Genomic DNA, 19,701 nt, shown 5'->3' with positions numbered 1-19,701 from the left:
GGTCCATGTGCCTGAATGTTCCCACTCTTTCTGCTGTGCAGCCTGAGCCCAGCACAGACATGTGAGAGCGGAGGGTGGAGTGTGGAGCGAAAACAGAGTGAAAGGAGCGCACAGCGGGAGGACAGAAACACCTGATCATGTGGAGATAGAGCGTCATGGGTGGGGTTCCACTGGGACGCTTTTTGCCAATGATTTGGCTCCATATCAGGACCGTGCATGTGCAAGTTTAACTGCCTGGCGTGACACAAAATAAAACTAAAATGCAAATTGCTTGGGAAAAAACCGTCCGAGCATCATTCCTGAGACTTTTTCCTGCCTCCACCCGCTCGACTCGCAGGGACGGCAGGTCCGCATCTGCTCGTTTTGCCTGTTTGATTCCACCACAGAGAAGTTTCTGTCTCCACCCCGGTCTCCCTCTCTCGATAGACTTTTGTTTACTACAAAAGAAAAGTGTAATGCTCCTGACAAAGACCTTGGCCCGTGAACATGTTTTTTTTTTTCCATGACTTGAACCCAGGTGTTGACTGGAGTTGCGTGACTCAGCTGCAGCTCCGGTTTCATTACGCACGCATTTGCTTTTGTTTTGATATCTGAGCGCAGACATCTTGACAACACAAGCCCGTGAGTTATGAATACAATAATTTATTGAGCACAAAAATTGGACCATAAATAGCGACACAATGAACTCACACAGTCAATAAATTACATCTCATGGTGGCATTTTATCAAAGAGGCAGCACTCCTGAAGGCACAGAGACGATGAACTGTGACTTCTTGTTGCAGCACAGTGAGAATTTACAGTCGACACACTTCACTCTGCAGACCCAAAGTCATCATCGTGTATTTTTTGGATGGGGGGCCGATAAACCCAAACTCAAACATCATTTTCATTTCCGTTTCTATGGCGACGATTCCTCCGCAGGATCGGCTGCTCATGTTTTTCTTTAAAGAATGCACACAGCCGCCGCACGCCCAAAGTCTTTTTTTTTTTTTCTAAAGAAAGACGCGTGCATTGTGCGCGCATACCACGCATTCACACACACCTTCCTCTCCAAGGACTCTCCCATGGCGGAATACGCAGGAATGTTGGGCATAGTTTCATTGCAGCATTCCTGTGGGGTCCGTAGAAAATCACACAGGTATTCCAGGTTGGGGTGTGGGCGCGTTTCGTGTAACGCTCCTCTGATTGATGGTCACACCCGAACGGAAGCGCAAAACAGAAGCTTGGATCTGGTTGTTGTTTTTATTACTGACAGTGGGAATCTGATTTTCTGTTTTGTGTCTTTTGCACAAAGCAGATTTCGTGAACCAGTCTCCGCTCCGACGAGTTAATCTCAAGTCACTGAGTCCTTTGGTTCCTGCTGGTCGCCAGTCAGGACGGCCCGGCTCGGCCCAGTCCAGTCCAGTCCAGTCCTCTCCAGGCGACCCCCCGCACGAGCAACGACGATTCATGAGTATCTGAACCCAGAAAGCTCCCGTTTGTTTTGTTTTTTTTTCTGTTCATGCATGTGGGTGCCGGGCCCCCTTCAGCGCTCCTGCAGGACCAGCTCGGGCACCCACTGGTCCAGGCGTCGGCTCTCCTGGCAGTAGGTCCCCACCTCCTGTAGCCTGCAGTGATCGGCCTGGGGGTTCTGGGGGAATCAAACACACCAAATTCACGTTCAGGCCTCGGTTGAATTCTGTCTGCAGGAAGGTTTTGCAACTAGGAAATTGTTTTGAAAAGCTCCACAAAGTAAAATCACTTCAGCCAACAGTGTGGAGCAGCATTTCAACCCTGGCATGGAAATAATCTGCAAGGTTACATTCCCACTGCGGCCTCGCAGTTACATAAGAGAGAGCTGCTGTTCTGCTGACTGAGTCAACTCACCGTAACCAGCATGCAGTGGAGGTCTCTGAGCTCTTCCTGGTTTCTGTTGGCATCCGCGGCTCCCAGCAGCTGCTGGAGCCGCCGGACTCCCGAGACCCGCAGGATGGTGAGGCCACTGTCGCAGCAGAAGGACTGCAGCAGGGTGAAGTGGATCTGCAGCGCCACGTCGTCCGCGTCGTCAGCGGCCAGGACGCACAGGACCACGCTGTCCGGGTCTCTGAGGGAGGACAGGAGGAAAAAAAAAAAGTTACGGATGAGTTATGTGTGGGATGGAGTTATTTTCTGCTCCAGGGGCACTTTGAAGTAGATGCAACTCACGCATTGAGAAGTTTGGCTGATTCATAGATGCCAACGGTCAGGCAGTCTTGTTTCTGAGCCGTCACCAGCAACTCCTCCAGAGCCAGACCCACAGCCTGCATCCTGAGAGGGACAGACAGAACCGTCAGCCTTGTGTGTTCTGAACACTGGTCCTGTCATACACCTGCTGCAGTGTTTTCAAATTAATCTCTACAATACTGTATCAGCCAAATGCATAAAACATTGTCAAAGTTCCAAGACACCAAAAGTACATGTCATTATAACATTTCAGGTAGTTTTGCAGCTCGGTCTTAAAGATGCCTTCTCTCTCAGGCATGGTAAAGAAAAAACAGTCTCCCTTTCCTGATGCACGACTCGTGTTATTCATAAAATATTGACTTCAAGCCTACTATAAATAAATATAGCTGTCCACATGCAGCCTCCCTGCCGGGTGGGCTACGTGCATGCACAGTATTGCGCAATCAAGTCCTAAAATTAGCATGACAGGGATGTTATGTTTAAACGCAGCTTTTTAAGTTGTAATCTGATATGTCCTATTTAAGATGTTTACAACATATTTAGTGTGCGCTGCTGCAAATCTCTGCACTCTGCGCTTCAATCCGAGCTCCCTTCATCAGCCTCAACGGTTCATGCAACGTAAGAGGTCAAAGGACGGCAAGCATTCCTGTCCAGCGCATGATTTTCACGCACATGTCTCAGGAAAAAAAAAAAAAAAAAAAGCTCATAAGAACTCCAGCTGAAGTGAAAATGAAAATCTCACCTGTTCTCGATGGAGCCGCAGCGTTCCTCAGGAATCATGTTTCTGCAAATCCGAAATTATTCCCAGAGAGAGGAGAAATAGAAGGTGATAATGTTGGTGAGCGATGTGTTTTGAATCTTTCTTCACCGTGTGTGTGTGTGTGTGTGTGTGTGTGTATGTGTTCAGTCTCTGCTCGAGTGTTTGTTGTTGGCAACGTTGCGACACTCTTTATACGGGAGCCGAGAGAAGGGGGCGGCACCGAAACTGCACGAGTGCTGCGATTGGCTGCGAGGGAAACCCGACGTCTGTCCTCTTGTCATGTGGACTTGGTGGTTTCATTTGATTGTGTGGCTGCATTCAGGGGATGGTTTCACACGACTTCTGCTTCGTCATTCTGACTTCTTTTTGATCTATGCATGTACACAAATAACCACAGGGAGGGAAATGACTTTTTGTTGTTTTGTTTTGTTTTTTTAAATCGGCAAATTGAGAACAACAGTTTCCTGATCGTGCTGGAGCGGATGCAGTTGTGCAACATCAATTCATCATCTTTTCATAACAGCCCAAGTTTTCATAACTGGAGACCAGAGGTTATGAAATTATGACTGACATCTAGTGGCTGATGGAGGGGAGGAGAAGGCTGCATAAACCTTCCTGCTTTTATAAAACTGTAATACCCTGAGGTTATTCCAATATCAAGCGTGATGACTGTATCACTCTGAATTTTAAACCACTCACAACTGCTGAACCATAATTTAAAGGTGCATTATGTCAATATGGGAAAGACAATGCTTAAACAAACCGAATACAGAGACTGTGTTTGTTTTCATGACTGAATGAACTGCATGAACAAACTGCTCTTAAAGGACAACACGATTTTATCCTGTTTTAGTTTGTTTATATGTTGTGGACCCTGCCACCAAAAGTACATAAGCTCTGGGATCTATGACCTCACAGATACCAGCCAACTAAACACACACGGGTGTTTTTTTTTTTTTCATCGAGATCTATCTATTATTCCCCGAGGAGTTCAGGAGAATGTTGAAAAACATTAAAGTAAGTGAGAGTAAAAAAAAAGGTTTCCGTTTCATCCCTTTATCCTGATCCAAACCAAATGGTTAATGGGTCGACACCCATCCTCCCTAAAGGTTTCGTGGAAATCTGTTCAGTGGTTTCCGTGTAATCCTGCTGACAAACCAACCGCCAAACAAGTCATTATCCGACATCTGTCCTTTTATTTACATTTTGTGACAGGATAATGACAACAGTGTGTACAGACGCACAATACTTGTATTAGAATATCCGAAATATGTGCAGACAAAGTCGATGAATTCTGTGGAAACGTGCATCAACATGGCAAAAAAGAAATAGTGAGTGAAAATACAACAACTGAAGTGGCTAAAGTAACCCAGTTAGAAGCGAAATGTATAAACATACCTAATTTGTGAACATTTCAAGATGTCTGAAATTCAACATTAGCAAAACAATTTGAGGCTCCCACGAAGGACAGACATGTAAAAGATGTCACAAGTACAGAAGAAAAAAATGAAATCCCAGTTTACAAGTTGCATTTACAGAATATCCGATATATCTCAAGGTCCACTGATTAATACTTCTGGAGCTGCTGACTTTGTTCTTACTCAATCTGATGATGGAGAAAATGTCAAAACTTCTGACTATTAAAGACAACTACAAATAAATGGATTCACTCGAACATATTGAATATATTTGACCAACCGACTCATTATTTTGAGTTTCTGCCTTTTAAACGATGCGTCCTGATAAGTCTGCTTTGAGATGATCACTGGACCTGTAGAGCTCCGCCTGATCATTCACCGCTTGGTCCTCAACAACCTGGTTCTCAAAGAAGCTGTCTGCGTAGTTCAGCATCTGCTCCACGGCAGAAAACAGCAGTATGTCAGTGTCCTGGTCCAGCTCCAGCTCCTCGCTGTAGTTCTTCACTGGCAGCACACAGGACAGGGGGATGCCGAGAGACTCGCTCAACTCCCGGGCCTGAAAGAAAGAAAAAAGAAAGAAAGAAAGAAATGCAGATGGATGAAGTTACGAAAAACAAACAAGAACAAGGTTTCCACCTCAGTATGAAGTATTTTACCTTTCTCTGGATGAAAACACTGTGATAAACATTCTTTAAGTCCTCCGCCACCAGCGGACAGGCCTCGTCTACTTTGGTCATCAGCAGAATCTGAGGAAGTCCTGCGAGAGGGAACAGAAGAGAAAGAAAAGAGCAGATTTGAAATAGCTGGAAAGATAAAGTGAAAGCTTACTGACCCCTAGGAGGAAAGTGAGTTATTACAGCAAGAAAGAAATACAGTTCATGTGTTTTAGGCCTCAGTTTTTGTCACAAATTAGAACGAAATATCATAAAAAAAAATTTTTAAAAATGCTAAAATAACATTATTCATTATTAGCTCCTCACCCAGCTGGTTGGTCTTTTTTCTGATGGCAGTGAACTTGTCGATCATTTTTTGTGTGAGGATCGAGACCTGGCTGGCGTCGACCACGTACACCACACAGTGAATCTTGTCGTTCAGAGTCACTTTCTGCCTGTAGCCTGGAGAATCCGCCAGGATCGGAGCGGAGGGACTGAACTGAGGACAAACATGAAGCAAGAGGCGGAATCATTAGGACCACGTAATCAGTCACACAAGAAACTGTAGATAATTAGGTAATTATGCAGAAGACCTGGTAGCGATCCTTTACGTGGCCCTTGTAGATGTTGACCAAGTCCTCAATGTCCAAACCAGAATCAGGTTTTTCCTCCAGCCCCATTGTGTCACACAGCATCAGAGGGAGGGCTTCACCGCCTTTCCCTGCCGTGATGGTGTAGGTGCGGAACTACAGAAGAGACATGAAGTGTAACTCATTAAATTTTGCAAGCAGTCAATGAATGGGAAACTTTATTGGGCCCTTTACCCTACGTAGGGGTCTGTGCTGGTACCTGAGTGGTCACACTGCTGGCTGCTATGCCGGCGATGGCCTGGGACGTCATGTTGCCTCGAAACGCAGAGCTGATGGAGTTGAAGAAGCTGGACTTGCCGGCCCCGACGCGCCCCACCAACACCACCCGGGCTTGTTTAACTGTTTTAATATCAGACTTATAGTTCTGGATCTTCTTCATCAGCTGCTGCTTTTTCCTGGAGGGAAGAGAAACATCATGAAGACATGAACCGAAGAGGGTTCAGATAGTTTTGTTGATAATGAACACAGTTTGTCACGGTGCACCGCAGGTGAAAAGCCTCTGAACGGGGTAGTGATACTTTGAGGGTGGGGCTTTCAGTGCTGACTTTGCTTGGTTGAGTACTTATGTTTTATTTTGGCAACCACCATTTCACAGAAAGTTATGATATATTCCTAGAGAAGAGAGTGCACTTTGCCATGTTTTGTGCTCCCAGAGGGCAGTTTATCCTGTTAAATCTACCATAGAGGGATCATAGTAGGTACTCGTGACTTCAACAGTGAATCACATGCTAAAATTAATTCTTCAGAAACTCTTCATGTGCCTGTAGACGTGATGGAAATGCAGACAACAACAGCCTAACGGAACTTTTTCCTGGTTTTCCTTTTCCCTGTTTCTGGGACTAAAAGTTTCACGTGTACGTACTCAGCAGTCCACTGCATGTTCCTCCAGGGTTTGGGCAGGAGACTTCCTAAACCTGCAAGTGAAAATAAACAGAAATAGATTCATTTAACATGATGGCGTTCACTACAGTCCACTGTAAGAAACTGCCATTCTTTGTCAGTTAACTTGCAGATGTGAATCATGTCATCAGGAGCTAAAAAAAAAAAAAAAGGACCAGTTACGTACTAGAGAGGGTGACTGCAGGAGTGTGGATAAAATAACCTTCCTATATTCAATAAGAGTCAGTGCTGATCGTCACACACCTTCAGCTCGATACACTTCAAACTCAGTCAGCACCAAGTTGTCTCCGTGCAGCGCTGCACCCTGAAAGTGGAAGCTTGTTCCCGGGTTGGACTGGAACGCGGGTTTGTCCTCATGCAGGAACACCAAAGCACCATAATTCGGACCTGTGGCTACATCTGTGAAGGCACACTGTCCACTGATACCTGCCACCCTCAGTGGTTTGTCCTCCTGTGCACGGATGTTGTAGAGGAAGGCCTGCTCGTCATTGACGTCCGCACCGCTCTGGGTGTAGTCCTTGGAGGTGTAAGCCCCAAAGACGAACCCAGCAGCGTTGTAGGCGACGATGACGGTGGGCCCCTGTTTGTCACAGCGGCCGTGGAAAGCAGCAGCGGTGAAGCCGTGGACGCTGGCTTTGTAGAGCAGGTGGAGTCTGACATGACCGAGGAGGGAGAGCAGTTTGCTCTGCTGATCTCTAGACAGGCTGGATGTGACGGCAGACATGATGGAGGGAAGACCTGAGGATGCAGCAGTTTTTAATATTTGAGCCTGCTGTATTTATTCTCCATTTAAAGGATAATAAATCAAAGTGATGACTGACAAAGAAGCCTTCATATTCTGTATACTTGGTAATCACAGTGATGTTATGATCACGTGGCAGATGAACTGAAACAGCTTCAGGCAACACCCTGATAGGGCAAGATCCTTGCATCCTTGAATAAAGCCTGCTGTGCATACGAGTCGTTCAATGTGTTTAACACAAAGTGACAGATTTCCACTGATGCATAGTTTCCTCAAAAACACAAGAAGGATTTTCATGTGACTTGAAGTGTGAAATGTTATTTCAAACGCTCTCCATGTGCTTTCAGCCTCGAGAAGAAAGTGAAACCAATCCATTTTCCACTAGATGAAGGCAAAAAACCCACACATAATCAATCTATATTTACATATGATAATGGACCAACCTCACAGTTCTGAGCTGTTTCTGTTTTAATCTGACTTTAGCAGTATGAAGGTGAATATTATCAAACTCACCTGCAGTAGAAGTGTTTCAGTTAAGTGTAGCTGGTCGCAGTGGTTCAGCTCCGGCGAGTCTCTAAAAACAGAAGTGAAAGTGTAGTTTTTATTATGATGACCAACCCTTCAGGATGTTCCAGATTACACCCACTACAGTGAAATAGGCTGTAAAAATGAAAGTGAGCAGAATGTGAGGTAGGTCTAATGATTTCAGGATTTTTTTTTAAGGTACACAGAAAGAAAACCAGCAGCAAAATGAACTTTGAATATAAAAAGTAAACATACTCATTATGCAAAATGTTTGTACTCATCACATATTTATATGCTATTGGAATATTTTCATTTAATGTTGTCAGTGTAAAGCTAATTTTAACTTTAACAACTGATGTTGGGTAGACTTATCTATATATACACTGAAGCCCTGGTCAAGACAATAAGGAAAAAGCATCAAGTTAAAACAAAAAGTTAATTTTCCGTTGTTCAGGAACAGGATGTGCACTCAGTAGGTCAGTATTCAGTGCAGATAGTCCTCAATCGAATCTTTTTTCAACTTAATACTGTAACTAATACTGTATTACTGATCTAAACACTACAGTAACTAGTGGCAAGAGATGTATGTAAGTGTCCCTTTACCTTTCCACCTGACTTTTACATTGACATTGTTACTTTATATAACTTATGTCTTCTGTCTTGTACATTTGTTTGTATGTATATAATAGTTTCATGTCTATGTCCGGCTTTGTTGCTGAGATGTTTCTGCTATTAGTGAGCAGGATAACTTATTTACTTCAAGGTCCGCATTAAGAATTTGCACTTCCATGATTCTCGACAGACATGTCTGGATGGTGATGCACATTCTTTATTTCACACATTACTGCCGGCCCCACAACCCACACATTTTGTTACAGTATGCGCTTACAGACAAAGTGAAATGTTACCAACGTTGATCCCAGCAGAGACAGGGTTTTTTTTCCTTTTAACCCAACCATCCCGCTATCCCACAGTGCTTTGCTCTCTGTCTTCATGAATATCATGAATGAAACAACATACAGTAGGCTACATACATTAGTTTATACATGCGGGACACATACACATAGTTACGGTTCACTTCAGCTACTGTGGGGTGAAAGTAATTGTTGACCCATGATTACAGATCTGGTTCGACACCACGATTCATCATTTAATCTGGTGGCCTTTTGCAGAAAAAATACATTTGTGGAGAATTTGGGGGCACGATTGATGAATTAAGGTTGGACAACACGTGTGACACAAACAGAAAATGAAAAATGACATAATCTCTGATGATAAAAGTGTAACAGTGCATTTATATAATTACAAAATATATTTTAGATGATCTGAGAATCAAAATGACGATTTCTTTTTCTGTATTCTGAGGCAGCATTCAGACGGAGCAGAAGAAAACGGTCAGTGGTGTCTTTTTGCAGTCTCGTGCTTTGGTATTGAGGAAACTCTGTACTGTACGTCACATTCATGTTTTTAGGAACGGGGTAATCAGTCGTTGATTATTTACATTTCATCAGAATATAACATCTGCTCTTCTTGCATCTAACCAAAGCAGGTGTTTGCAGTTGGCTCTGTGGACCACGATTTAGAGGGACACCATGTAATTTCGGAGAAGAAATTCAAACTCAGATTTTAATCTTTACAATGTTAATGAGGTAATAATACAAATGTATAAATTTAGCTGAATTACCCATCTGTTCTCAGAGGAAAACGAGAGTCCTAGGACACCTAGGAAGCTAGAGAGGTGGCAGGGTCCGCCACATATAAACAAAGGAAAACGCTATGAAACTGTGTCGTCCTTTAAGGTCAGTTTATTCATTTAGGCCCAATGAAAATCTTTCTCTTTCTCTTCTGATTTAAATTTCTTCCCCTAAACTACAAAGTGCACCTTTAAATTCAAGTAAATATCAATTTATTAGCCATTTATATTTGGTAAATCTATCCATAATATATGTCAAATTCTATGCTGTCATGCGAGGAATTAATTGGAATAGCAGGGACACTGTTTTTCCCTTTAACTGTTACTCAATGATGTACATCAATCCAGAAGACTTAAAAAAACTAAAGCATTCCTGATATTAGTACAGCAATTCAGTAGTTTCATTTTCAAGATTACTTTGTGCTAAATATAAATAGAATCTGATTTCTGATTAATTCGTATATGTACAAACTACAATGTGGAAAGCTGCTGTTACCACCCACTGTGACTGCACCATGAATTAACGCTGTGCAAAATATGAGTCCACAATAAGCTTATGATCATATTCACAATCAGAGTACATGTCATCACTTTAACATCTATTTCGCTGTCTGGCTCCTGATTAGTATGATTTTAAGCACTCGTAATGGATTACAATTAATTTGCGATAGTTAATGAGATGATTGCTGTAATGCCATCAATTTTAATCTGGTGCTCTAATCCCTGCCGACAGATTTGTCTGTGCGGATCCATTAATCTCAGAGCCAGCGGGTGATTATCAGTCGCGTCAGATACGTCGAGTCAGGTCACGGTGGTGCGATATTTCGTAAAGCAGTTACAACACAGTTCACCTCAAATCTGCACACAGCGCTCACAACAAGCACCTGACCACCACTGTGATGTCATTACAGGTAAAATGTCACTCTCTTTTTTTTTTACAGTTTAATCATCTTCTGTGCCCGTCAGACAAATATAAGTTGAGTAAATAATAGAAATAAAATGTGCTAAGTGCTTTTCATAAACCAACAAGTGTTTTCAGTGGTTTAATTTGCTGAATTCAAAGCAAATTAATTAACATAAAGATAAATGTTGCATTAAAAGCTGCGAATTCACTCTTTAAACGTTGCACAGCCTGCGATCATACCACAGTGCTGACTGTATTGAGAAAACAAGCCCAAACATAGCACTTTTAACCCCACATATGCAAACTACATTGACTAATCTACAACATCAGCTTTCATGTGGATGCACATATGCAGCCCGACGTGCTTCTCCTGCAGCCAGTGTGATCACCTCTCCTGTTTCGCACAGGGTCATGGGTAACAGAAATTCATGCAAAAACTCCCCACGGGAACGTGTGTTCTCTTGGATCAAGACAAATAAGGGCTTTCTGGTGCAAAAGGAGCCCACAAAGAAGAGATTAACCAGGAGGGGATGGGGTGAACATCCCGTCATTACCCACTCAGATGCGTTCATGCAGAAAAGGGCCAGAAAATTTCCTTTTAACTTTCTTCGACTGTCCCACACGTTTCCATTCTTCAGCTCAGGATCACCATCCATCCTCCGTCGCTGGATCCCAAGAGTCTGCCTCAAAACTCTATCTTGCAGGCGGGAAAGGTCTCATCCTGCATGGCGACAGTGCTGTTAGAGCCCAGCACGCTGATGCCCAGCTCCTTCTGTCTGTCCAGGGTCTGCTGGTACCACTCCTGCATCGCCACCGACTCAAAGGTGGGGATGACTGTCACCTGAAAGAAAGGAAAAAGAAAAGGGAGGTGAAAAGGGGAGATGCCCAGCACTTTGACCAAGCTGTTCACATCAAAAGTTTTTTTTCAGCAGCTGCAGAGAAACATGGATAGGTTTCAATTCGGGATCCAGTTTCAAACCAGCTTCTTCTCAGGTCCCCTGACAGATTGACATGGATCCACTGTTTTGATGCATGCTTAAGATAACAAAAAAAATCAGGCATATTGACTGTAGGTGGCTGGTATCTATGAGTGAGTACAAAAGGACACTATTTAACCTTGGGCAGATGTACGCGCTCTAGTGCGTCGCCATTCTAGTGCGTTTCTTACCTGCATAGTCTCAGGCCAGGATATCTTGCTATCCAGTAATGCGTCTAGCGTATGCCTCAACAGCTCTTCTCTCTCTGGACTGTCGCCGCTGACGATGTAACAAGACGAGCGAACACATCTGAAGAAGTCCACGTTGACCATAGAAGAGGAGCCTCCGGAGGGAATATAGGCCAGGTCAACGTATACGCTGACTTCTCCGGCAGAGGTAGACTTAGAGCCTGGGACAGGAGAGAGTGGTTCAGTTGACACCAACTATGGATACATGCGCGTTCGCAAAGTACAAAACTATTAACAGTTCTCTATATCGTCTACATTTTACGCCTTATACCTGGATTGGGTGAGGATTTTGCTGGTGCTGAACGGGGGCTGGAGGAAGGCGTTCGAGTAGACGAGGCATTCCCCTTCAGGACTCCACTCCCTGCCCTGCTTTTCCCTGAGCCTGATCTTTGGGAGGCCTCAGTAACCTGGTGACAAAAAACAAAATTGAACTTGAGGAGGATTTCACTGTAGCCAAAATAACAAACAATAGCTTCAGCCTCACAGAATCATAATAAACAAAATATTTACATGTATATGCATTAAAAGTCATCTCAAAATGTCTGCTTTCAGTATTGGAATTGGAGGGCATTTGCTGAGTTGGGATCAACTTTTCTTACAAATAAGACATTTAACCAAACGATTTATCTTAAATGCACACATGAACTAATGCACCGAATTACATAAACATCCTTCTTGTCAGTGCTAATGAGACAAACTCACCGCTGGCGATTTTTTCCCTCGTGTGCCAGTGGCTTTTGCCCTCTTCCCATTAGCATCAGACTCAGACTGAGGAACGGGCATGGAGGCGTCTGGATGAGGGGGCAGGGGAGGACTGTCCCTGAGAGGGGCAGGAGGAGGGTCCTGGGGCAGAGCCTGGCTGGTGTGGAGGTCATGGGGGGAGTTAGACGGTTCACTACATGACTCATCCTCATCTGAGTCCAGGACTCCGTCTGCCGTGGTGGAGGGGCAGTCCTCCGTGCAGACGGGGGCGTTTGAATCGCTGGGCGATGTGTCTTTGGGGTTGTTGTTGTTGTTGCCCTGATGATGTTGAGCAAAAGCTCCTCTGGGGGACTCGCTCGCACCTGAGCTGGAGTCTGCTGGTTTGAAATGCTTGAACTCGCAGGGAGACACCAGACATAGATCCACGTCATGAGCTGACGCCTCAAAATGAAGTGTGTTAGGAGCCGGAGGCCGGCCCATCTCAAAACCCTGCCCTACAGATCTCGGAGGCTTCTTCATTGGTAAAGACATCCCAACAAAATGGCCTCCATTGGAGCTGGAGTGATGAACGCTGTCATCCCCATCTCTCTGGCTCACAGGGGTTGCTCCCTGCTCTAAGGACATGGACAGTGACTCATCTACCTCGGTGGACTGAGGCGAGCTCACCTCTGCCGGCATTGAGTGTGTAGTAGTGGTGGTAGTGAGAGACGGAGAGGGGTCTGAAGAGCCTTCTTTAAATGAACCCAAAGAAAGGAAACTCAGGTGCTTCTCTCTGGGGTTTGAGTGGCTCTCTGGAGTGGTTCTGTTCTGGTTTAACTGCCCCTCACTCTGCTTGGATGAATCGTTGACATCAGCTGACTCTGTGTTACCCATCTGGGCCTGTAACCTGCTGAGAGTGGCTCTGTTGCACCACACATCATCTGGGGACAGACAGTAAGGAGTGTGGCCGGCGCTGTTGGGCCGTGAATCAGGGGATGCTGGCTCTACCGTCTCCTCGTCAGGGCTGACTGGTGCCTGGTTCTCTGGAGAGGATCTGGAGGGAGGGCTGCTCCTCAAAGCCCCGTCCAGGAGCGTGTATTCAGTCGGGGTTATGTCGAACTGGACTGAGCACTCATTTGTTGGTGCCTTATTCAAGGGGGATGGGAATCCTACAACCTTTGCTGGTTTACAAGCATTTCCAGGCTGGTCTTCTAGAGCTTTCTCTCCAGTCCACTCCTTGCCCCGCACTCCATTATCACCACTCTCTCCTTCCATTATTCCCGCACGACCTCCGGCTTCTTCCTCGAGTGTGTCAGCCGCTTTGCTCAGGTCTCCGAGGCTCTTTTCATTTCCGGACTCGCTGCCTCTCTGCTCTCCTTTATCTGCTGTTTCCACCTGTGCCGCAGTTTCCTCCCTGAGCTTAAGAAAGTCAGCTGTCATGTCCTCAGGGGTAGACATTTTCGAGCCACAGGGGTTCTCTTCAGACTCTTTCTCTGTTTTTTGTTTCTGCTGCTCTGCATCGAGTCCCTCTGTCTCTGATATTCCTAACACATTCCCAGAATCGGGTTTCGTTGAGTTATTATTTGGCAACTCTGCATTTACATTCACCTTCTTTCCATTATTTGCATCCTTTCCTGACCCTTTTTTTGTTTTCTTCCCCCCTGTTTTGGAGTCATTTTTTGCGTCCTTTTTGAGTTTAGTTTTATTGTCATTCTTTGGTTTTGGAGTGAGAACATCCCTTTTCCCCTGATCATGCCTCGCGACACTGTTTTCCTCTTTATTGCCAGGCTTATCCTCCTTTTTCCCATCCTTACCTGCTCCTTTCTTTGAAGTATTTTTCTCTGAAGATGCTGCTTTGTTCTTGACACCTGCCTCTTTGACTCTGGCTTTATCAGCATCTCTTGCAGCGACTCCGTTAAACAGTTTTCCTTTCCCCTCCTCTTTACCTCCCCGATCTTTTCCGTGTTTCAGCATTGACTCCTTCCCTTGAGACTTAACACTGTCCTGGCTCTCCGTCCTCTTGGGCGTTTTGTCCTCTCCGAGCCTCTCCAGATCCCCGGTCGTCACAGTAGGTTTCTGGAGGAAGGCCAGCCCTTTCAGCTTCTCCAGCCCCTGCAGCAGCTTTGCCTGTGGGGTGGCACCGGGGAACAGCACCCTGACCACCTTCTCCTGGGGACACGCTGGGTGCCACACAAGCAGCGCACACACTGAGGCCAGCGCGGTGAGAGGGAGAGTTTGGGATTTGGATGCTGACACAGCATCGGGCCAGTTCTGCATGAATGTCTGGTACTCCTGACTGTTCTTGCCGGGGTTGAGGATGTATAAATCCAGCTGCCCCACTCCCATCTTCTGGAACAGGGTTAGTGGCTCAATGGGGATCCCTTGTGGTCGAAACAATGGCTGTGGTCTGATTTCTAACTTCTTTAACAAGTGGAGGGTTAGAGCCGCCTGCTGTGTGCTCTTCAATACACTGTCCACACCTGAGAAGAAGAATGATAACTTTACTGCACAGAAATCATTCACATTAGAAATGGGAATTCTGGACATTTACAGTCATGTTTGTAGACAAAAAACAGGCTCTAAAACAAAACATTATGTTTTCCTAACCCTGTCCAAGTGTTTTTTGGTGCCTAAACCTGAAAAGACTGTAAGTACGGTGTTGCCACAAGACACATTAGAAAACTGAATCCAAAGAGAGGAAAAGTTGGAACATAAAGTTTCAATGTATATATATGTGATTTGCAGAAAACTGGTTGGTTAACAGAGACGTACTGTACTGCTGTAGGGTTTGAATGCATCACTCACAGGGCTGATCTTCCAGCTGCAACCTGCTAGGGGCGTTAAAGAACACAACTCCAAGCTCTGGGGAGATAAGCCTCTTAGAGGAGTCATCTGTTCAGATAAAAGAAGATAAAGAGACACAGAGAAACACATAAAGAGGAGAGGACTGAAGAGATATCTCCTGACATCGTTTTATCATGATAAATCAGAAACAGCACCAGGAAACCCTCCACTGTTGCTCTTTCTAAGGTCTTCCCTTAGTCATTCAAGGAGAGTTATTCCCTTCAAAGGTCTAGAAGTATAGAAGGTGATGTATACTGAGCAGACTGTAAAGCCCTTTGAGGCAAATGTGAGATTTTGGGCTGTACAGCATGAATAGACCTGACTCAACCTCTTACCTTTGACATCAGAGCTCAGCTCCAACTCCGCCACCTTCCTCTCCAGGAAGACGTTGACCCCAGGGAGGTTCTCTGTCCCAACGTGCGTTATCAAAACTGCATCAACTCGGTCGAGGTGGCGGACCAGCTTCCAGAAACAAGCCTGAGAGTCCGAGCCGCCGTCCATCAGCACCGTGAACCCGTTGACAGCAAAAAAGGCACAGTCGCCACGGCCGGCAGGGAACACGTAGCAGCAGGGGCGAGACAGCTTGAGAAAACCCACCGTGGTGGGAGGAGGCAGGAGATCGAAGGGAGACGGAGGGGAGAGGGTACCAGAGATGAGGGAGGTGAATTCCCCCAGGGCCTCCATGGCAGGCAGCACCTCTGGGGGATTGATGTGCAGTGTGAAAGGACCCTGCAGAGGCTGGTTTCCCAGGAGAGTCTTCCTCCACTGGCCAATGTTGGGACAACTCAAAGTCAGACTGAGTTTGGAGGAGGAGTTCTCTTGATCTAGGAACTAAAGACAGAGCAGTTCTTCAGCAGTCATGCTAGAGATTTATGATCTTTTTCATTACCATGTACAAAGCAAGCATGACCAGAATCATTAATACAGTTACAGACAGATGGGAGTCACTGTCGTACCTGCTCTGTCAGTATCTGTTTCAGGTGTTCTGGTGAGAACAGTCCTCTGTGAAACAGCAGGTCTCCACTGTCCTCCACACTCTGGCCGGCCAAGATCAGCAGCTTATGGGCCGAATCCCTGGACAGCAGAGCCGACACCTGCCAGGACCAGACAGATGGAAAATTAATCATTTTTCCATAAGTTCTAACAGCAAGAACAGTTTTAACTTTTGAAGCAGAAATACCAAACATTTGGTGACAACAGCATCTTAAATGTGACTTTTTGTCTGATTTCTATTTATATCATTGTAAAATTAATATATTTAGGGCACAAACTGCATCATTGTTAACACTTGTCCTGGTCAGCTATCTTCCAGTAACTTGGTGAAGCACCCAGGATTTCTCCCCCCTCACCTCTGAATGAACCTGTTCCTGAGATGGACTGATCAGCACCTGAGTGTCCAACACTCTGGTACTGTGGCGCAGACACTTCTGCCCTGAAGAGGCAGAGAGAAAAAACAAAGAATAGAAAAAAAAGAAGGACAGGCAGGCAGCAAGACAAAGGGAGGCAAACAAGAGAGGGAAAAATTCAGAGCCGAGGGAGTTTGGAAACGAGCCAACAGATCCGAAGCCCGACACAAATGGGAGTTGAACTCAAAGAGGTCAGTGTGAAACCGAACTGGGATAACTGGGCGGGTGATCGACCTCCCGAGTGAAAAAAGAGGAAGGAAGAAGAGTGGAACAGCTGAGTCAGAGGGATTGTCTGAGGCTGAGATGCCAAGTTAACTCCTGTCTGAGGAGAGCTGGATCAACGTTTGAGGATACAGAGGCGGACAAAGCCGACTGGAAAATAATGACCCATATAAGTACAAAAGTTTCTTTGTCTTTGATTCAAGTCAGAAAGAAAAAAATCAGTTGCACTGAATGACATCTTTCACATTTCAGTTTAAGTTCAATTGTAAGACATCCTTGTGATTCAGTGTGTAATTCATTATCTTAGCTTTGCATAAAGGCTAAGGTTATTTTTTCCTGACCAAATTGCACAAATGTACCCAGCCTTACTCTGTGTCTGAGTGACATATTTTCTAATCTAACAGTTTGTACTTGGCTGCCATTTTGTGCTCTGTGAAAAGAGATGTGTCTGTTCTTGTCTGTGTTCATCACCTCCTCACCTCACAGCTCAGCTGTAATACGACTATCTGACTCTGATGTCTTTCTGCGTTTTCAACACATTCCCTGTTTGTCCTTGACTCTGCAAACTAAAATACTGCAACACATGCATAAAAAGAGGTGGCACAGATCTCTATTGTTCTCTGTCCAGAGGGTCCACCCATGTTTAACAATCACCAACTGCTCCTGCACTTTCCTTCCTTCCTTCCTTCCTTCCTCGTTGACCTCTGACCGGACAAACTGGGTGGGTTACCATGGTGACGGGCCTTTTTTATCTGCGGGATACAGGGTCTGAGAGTTTGGGCGAGGAGTCAAATCAACACAGTTACTGACCTGCACCCTTGAAAGACGCTGTGTGGTGGGAGAGAAACTCCTGGAGGAAGAGGTTCAGGTTGCAGGATTTTAAGTCGACGTCCCATGAACGAATACCTGGAGACAGAAGGGACTTACGGTCACACGGGGCAGCAAATGGTTTCCGCTATGTCATAGACAACATACACATTTGTCACAGTTAAATTATAGCAGTTTCCCCAGTAAACACACCGACCACTTTGTGTCTCTGAGCTCGTTAGGTGAAGCGAACAGGCTGGGTGTCAAGCCCAGAGACACTCTTGCAGCAATGAGTGGCTCTTGAAGGATGAGTGCGCCCAAGGGGAGCCGCAGAAGACATAAAACAGAACCGCAAGAAAAACATGAGCAACCTGTGCTACTGTTGGAGTCACTGGTTTGAGTCAGGCATGGAGAACGGTACTACAAGAAATGCGACAGGATCCATAATGACATCCCTGAGTGTCATCATTGGAGGCATCAGATTATGCAGCGCCCTCTGAAAAGCCACATTTTACTTACCTCCTCCTTTAGATGAATACATTTAAACACACTGAAATACTTGAAAAACTGCACGTCGATCAGCTGCAAACAGGGCTGTCCTTCTCGGCTCATGAAAAGCTGACATTTTGGTTCTCACCAGACAGTTATGAAATGTTAATAAGCCCTGCGAAGACGATAATCATCTCTCAGTATGTCCTGTTTCCTTTTTCTGTTATCTATCCACAGCCTACGTGCAGTTTTTACATGAACTGCATGCACTGAAATGCTCAACATGTACCATTAGAGCCGCAGACACACAGTAAAGAAACACACTGTCCTGGGTTATCGTGCCGGTGCACCCATGTCTACTCCCTGCAGCCTCCACAGCCACCGCTTTACATGAACACAAAGCACACCGTTCACAAGTGGCCATGTGTTGACTTGACTATCAGCATGCAACATTTCCCTCCCCCCCCTGCAAAAAAGCTGCAAAAAGCTTTCTCGTTGCGTAATGACACCCAAACCACCCGACTGCTTTTTTAATTATACTGCGCCCAGAGGAGGTGATGCTGATGGTGGAGCACCGCCAGATGACGCATCCTCGGTCAGTAGGGTGGATAAAAAAATAAAAAAATAAATAAAGAAAATGACATAAACAATGCAATGGGGAGGCAAATTATAAAGGATCTCTCTACGATGATTTACGCTACGACAACTTGCAATTCGTCCGCGTTTCTCACGCGAATATCGGAGAGGAGGAGAGCGATGCTGCGGGAGGTGAGAGAGAGAGAGAGAGAGAGGAGGGTAAACGTACCTCGCTCGATGTCCCCGCAGATGTGTCCCGTCTGTCTGAGGTGTGCGGTCCGTCCGACGATGATGAGCAGGGAGTGTTTGTGGAGGCTGAAGTCGAGGTTTGCGGTCGCGGCGCGCCTCGGCTCCTCCCGGACCTCCCTCTCCGGCACCCGGCTGGACGCCATGTTGGGGAGCCTGCAGTTGGGATGTGATGTCATTGAGCGAACAGCCAGGCTGACGGCGGCTTTTATTACCGACAGATCGCAGACAGGCGGCCGGTGTGAGGGAATGCACTTGTGCATTAGTGGACGTGAAGGAAGAGGCTGAATTATTGATGAAACGCTACAAAAAGATTCAATATGTATATTTGTATTGGCTTTAATCAACAGGAAACTACCAACAAGTGATGCTGCATGGAAAAAATGACGGAAATCCAGCTGTTTTAACATCTGTTTGAGAGCAAAACACCATTATTTCTCATGATTGCAGAACACAAACACATGTATTTATTTATTTATTCATTTTAATTTAACTAACCTATTATTACTTACCTTTAATGTCATTGCTAAACCTTTGCTACTTGTATTGTTGCTTTTACATACTAATAACAGTCAAATAAATACTGAGCAGTTGACTATGAAAGAAAAAAAAAGTGCATTAAAATAAGAATTTATGAACCTTTAAAGGCATTTGTTCTTGCTTTGGATGTAATAGCTACAAAAACACAAACAAACACAAGAACTGATTATTAGTGAATAGTAAAAATATGTATTAAGCTCAACAAAGTAACATGAAC

The 19,701-nt window shown here is 45.2% G+C and overlaps 3 protein-coding genes across 4 annotated transcripts; all 3 read right to left on the bottom strand.

Moving 5' to 3' along the window:
- Positions 1 to 626: 626 nt before the first annotated feature.
- On the bottom strand, positions 627 to 3,124 carry LOC119004824 (growth arrest and DNA damage-inducible protein GADD45 beta-like). Its single transcript, XM_037072087.1, has 4 exons — positions 2,946 to 3,124; positions 2,186 to 2,287; positions 1,868 to 2,084; positions 627 to 1,631 (listed from the first exon to the last, which is right to left on the bottom strand). The coding sequence occupies exons 1-4, from the start codon at positions 2,981 to 2,983 to the stop codon at positions 1,527 to 1,529; spliced, it is 462 nt and encodes a 153-aa protein (XP_036927982.1). The 5' UTR covers positions 2,984 to 3,124; the 3' UTR covers positions 627 to 1,526.
- A 1,012-nt stretch (positions 3,125 to 4,136) lies between these two features.
- LOC119004823 (interferon-induced protein 44-like) lies at positions 4,137 to 7,966 on the bottom strand. Its single transcript, XM_037072086.1, has 8 exons — positions 7,840 to 7,966; positions 6,828 to 7,322; positions 6,547 to 6,598; positions 5,884 to 6,079; positions 5,628 to 5,780; positions 5,362 to 5,533; positions 5,038 to 5,138; positions 4,137 to 4,937 (listed from the first exon to the last, which is right to left on the bottom strand). The coding sequence occupies exons 2-8, from the start codon at positions 7,306 to 7,308 to the stop codon at positions 4,689 to 4,691; spliced, it is 1,404 nt and encodes a 467-aa protein (XP_036927981.1). The 5' UTR covers positions 7,309 to 7,322; positions 7,840 to 7,966; the 3' UTR covers positions 4,137 to 4,688.
- Positions 7,967 to 8,658: 692 nt separating this feature from the next.
- On the bottom strand, positions 8,659 to 19,400 carry LOC119004822 (microtubule-associated protein 1S-like). Of its 2 annotated transcripts, none has more exons than XM_037072083.1 (10): positions 18,928 to 19,400; positions 17,637 to 17,732; positions 16,548 to 16,630; positions 16,155 to 16,292; positions 15,534 to 16,029; positions 15,160 to 15,246; positions 12,376 to 14,834; positions 11,945 to 12,080; positions 11,617 to 11,834; positions 8,659 to 11,289 (listed from the first exon to the last, which is right to left on the bottom strand). In XM_037072083.1, the coding sequence occupies exons 1-10, from the start codon at positions 19,352 to 19,354 to the stop codon at positions 11,134 to 11,136; spliced, it is 4,296 nt and encodes a 1,431-aa protein (XP_036927978.1). In that variant the 5' UTR covers positions 19,355 to 19,400; the 3' UTR covers positions 8,659 to 11,133. The 2 variants fall into 2 exon arrangements, with proteins under 2 accessions (XP_036927978.1, XP_036927980.1); XM_037072085.1 differs by lacking the exon at positions 18,928 to 19,400 and adding an exon at positions 18,153 to 18,871.
- Positions 19,401 to 19,701: the final 301 nt, after the last annotated feature.

This window comes from Acanthopagrus latus, chromosome 16 (genome assembly GCF_904848185.1).
Source record: "Acanthopagrus latus isolate v.2019 chromosome 16, fAcaLat1.1, whole genome shotgun sequence".
Taxonomy (NCBI): domain Eukaryota; kingdom Metazoa; phylum Chordata; class Actinopteri; order Spariformes; family Sparidae; genus Acanthopagrus; species Acanthopagrus latus.
This window is presented reverse-complemented; position numbering and strand designations above follow the sequence as displayed.

Coding starts and splice junctions, on each gene's coding strand:
- LOC119004823 (XM_037072086.1), bottom strand. CDS start 7,308: ATGTCTGCCGTCACATCCAGCCTGTCTAGAGATCAGCAGAGCAAACTG. Junction 6,080..6,546: donor AACATGCAGTGGACTGCTGA/GTACGTACACGT, acceptor TCTTCCCTCCAG/GAAAAAGCAGCAGCTGATGA. Junction 4,938..5,037: donor GTGTTTTCATCCAGAGAAAG/GTAAAATACTTC, acceptor TCTTTCTTTCAG/GCCCGGGAGTTGAGCGAGTC.
- LOC119004824 (XM_037072087.1), bottom strand. CDS start 2,983: ATGATTCCTGAGGAACGCTGCGGCTCCATCGAGAACAG. Junction 2,288..2,945: donor TGCGGCTCCATCGAGAACAG/GTGAGATTTTCA, acceptor TGTCCCTCTCAG/GATGCAGGCTGTGGGTCTGG. Junction 2,085..2,185: donor TCAGCCAAACTTCTCAATGC/GTGAGTTGCATC, acceptor GTCCTCCCTCAG/AGACCCGGACAGCGTGGTCC.
- LOC119004822 (XM_037072083.1), bottom strand. CDS start 19,354: ATGTTAAAACAGCTGGATTTCCGTCATTTTTTCCATGCAGCATCACTT. Junction 16,631..17,636: donor AGCGTCTTTCAAGGGTGCAG/GTCAGTAACTGT, acceptor CTGCCTCTTCAG/GGCAGAAGTGTCTGCGCCAC. Junction 16,293..16,547: donor AGGAACAGGTTCATTCAGAG/GTGAGGGGGGAG, acceptor TGGTCCTGGCAG/GTGTCGGCTCTGCTGTCCAG.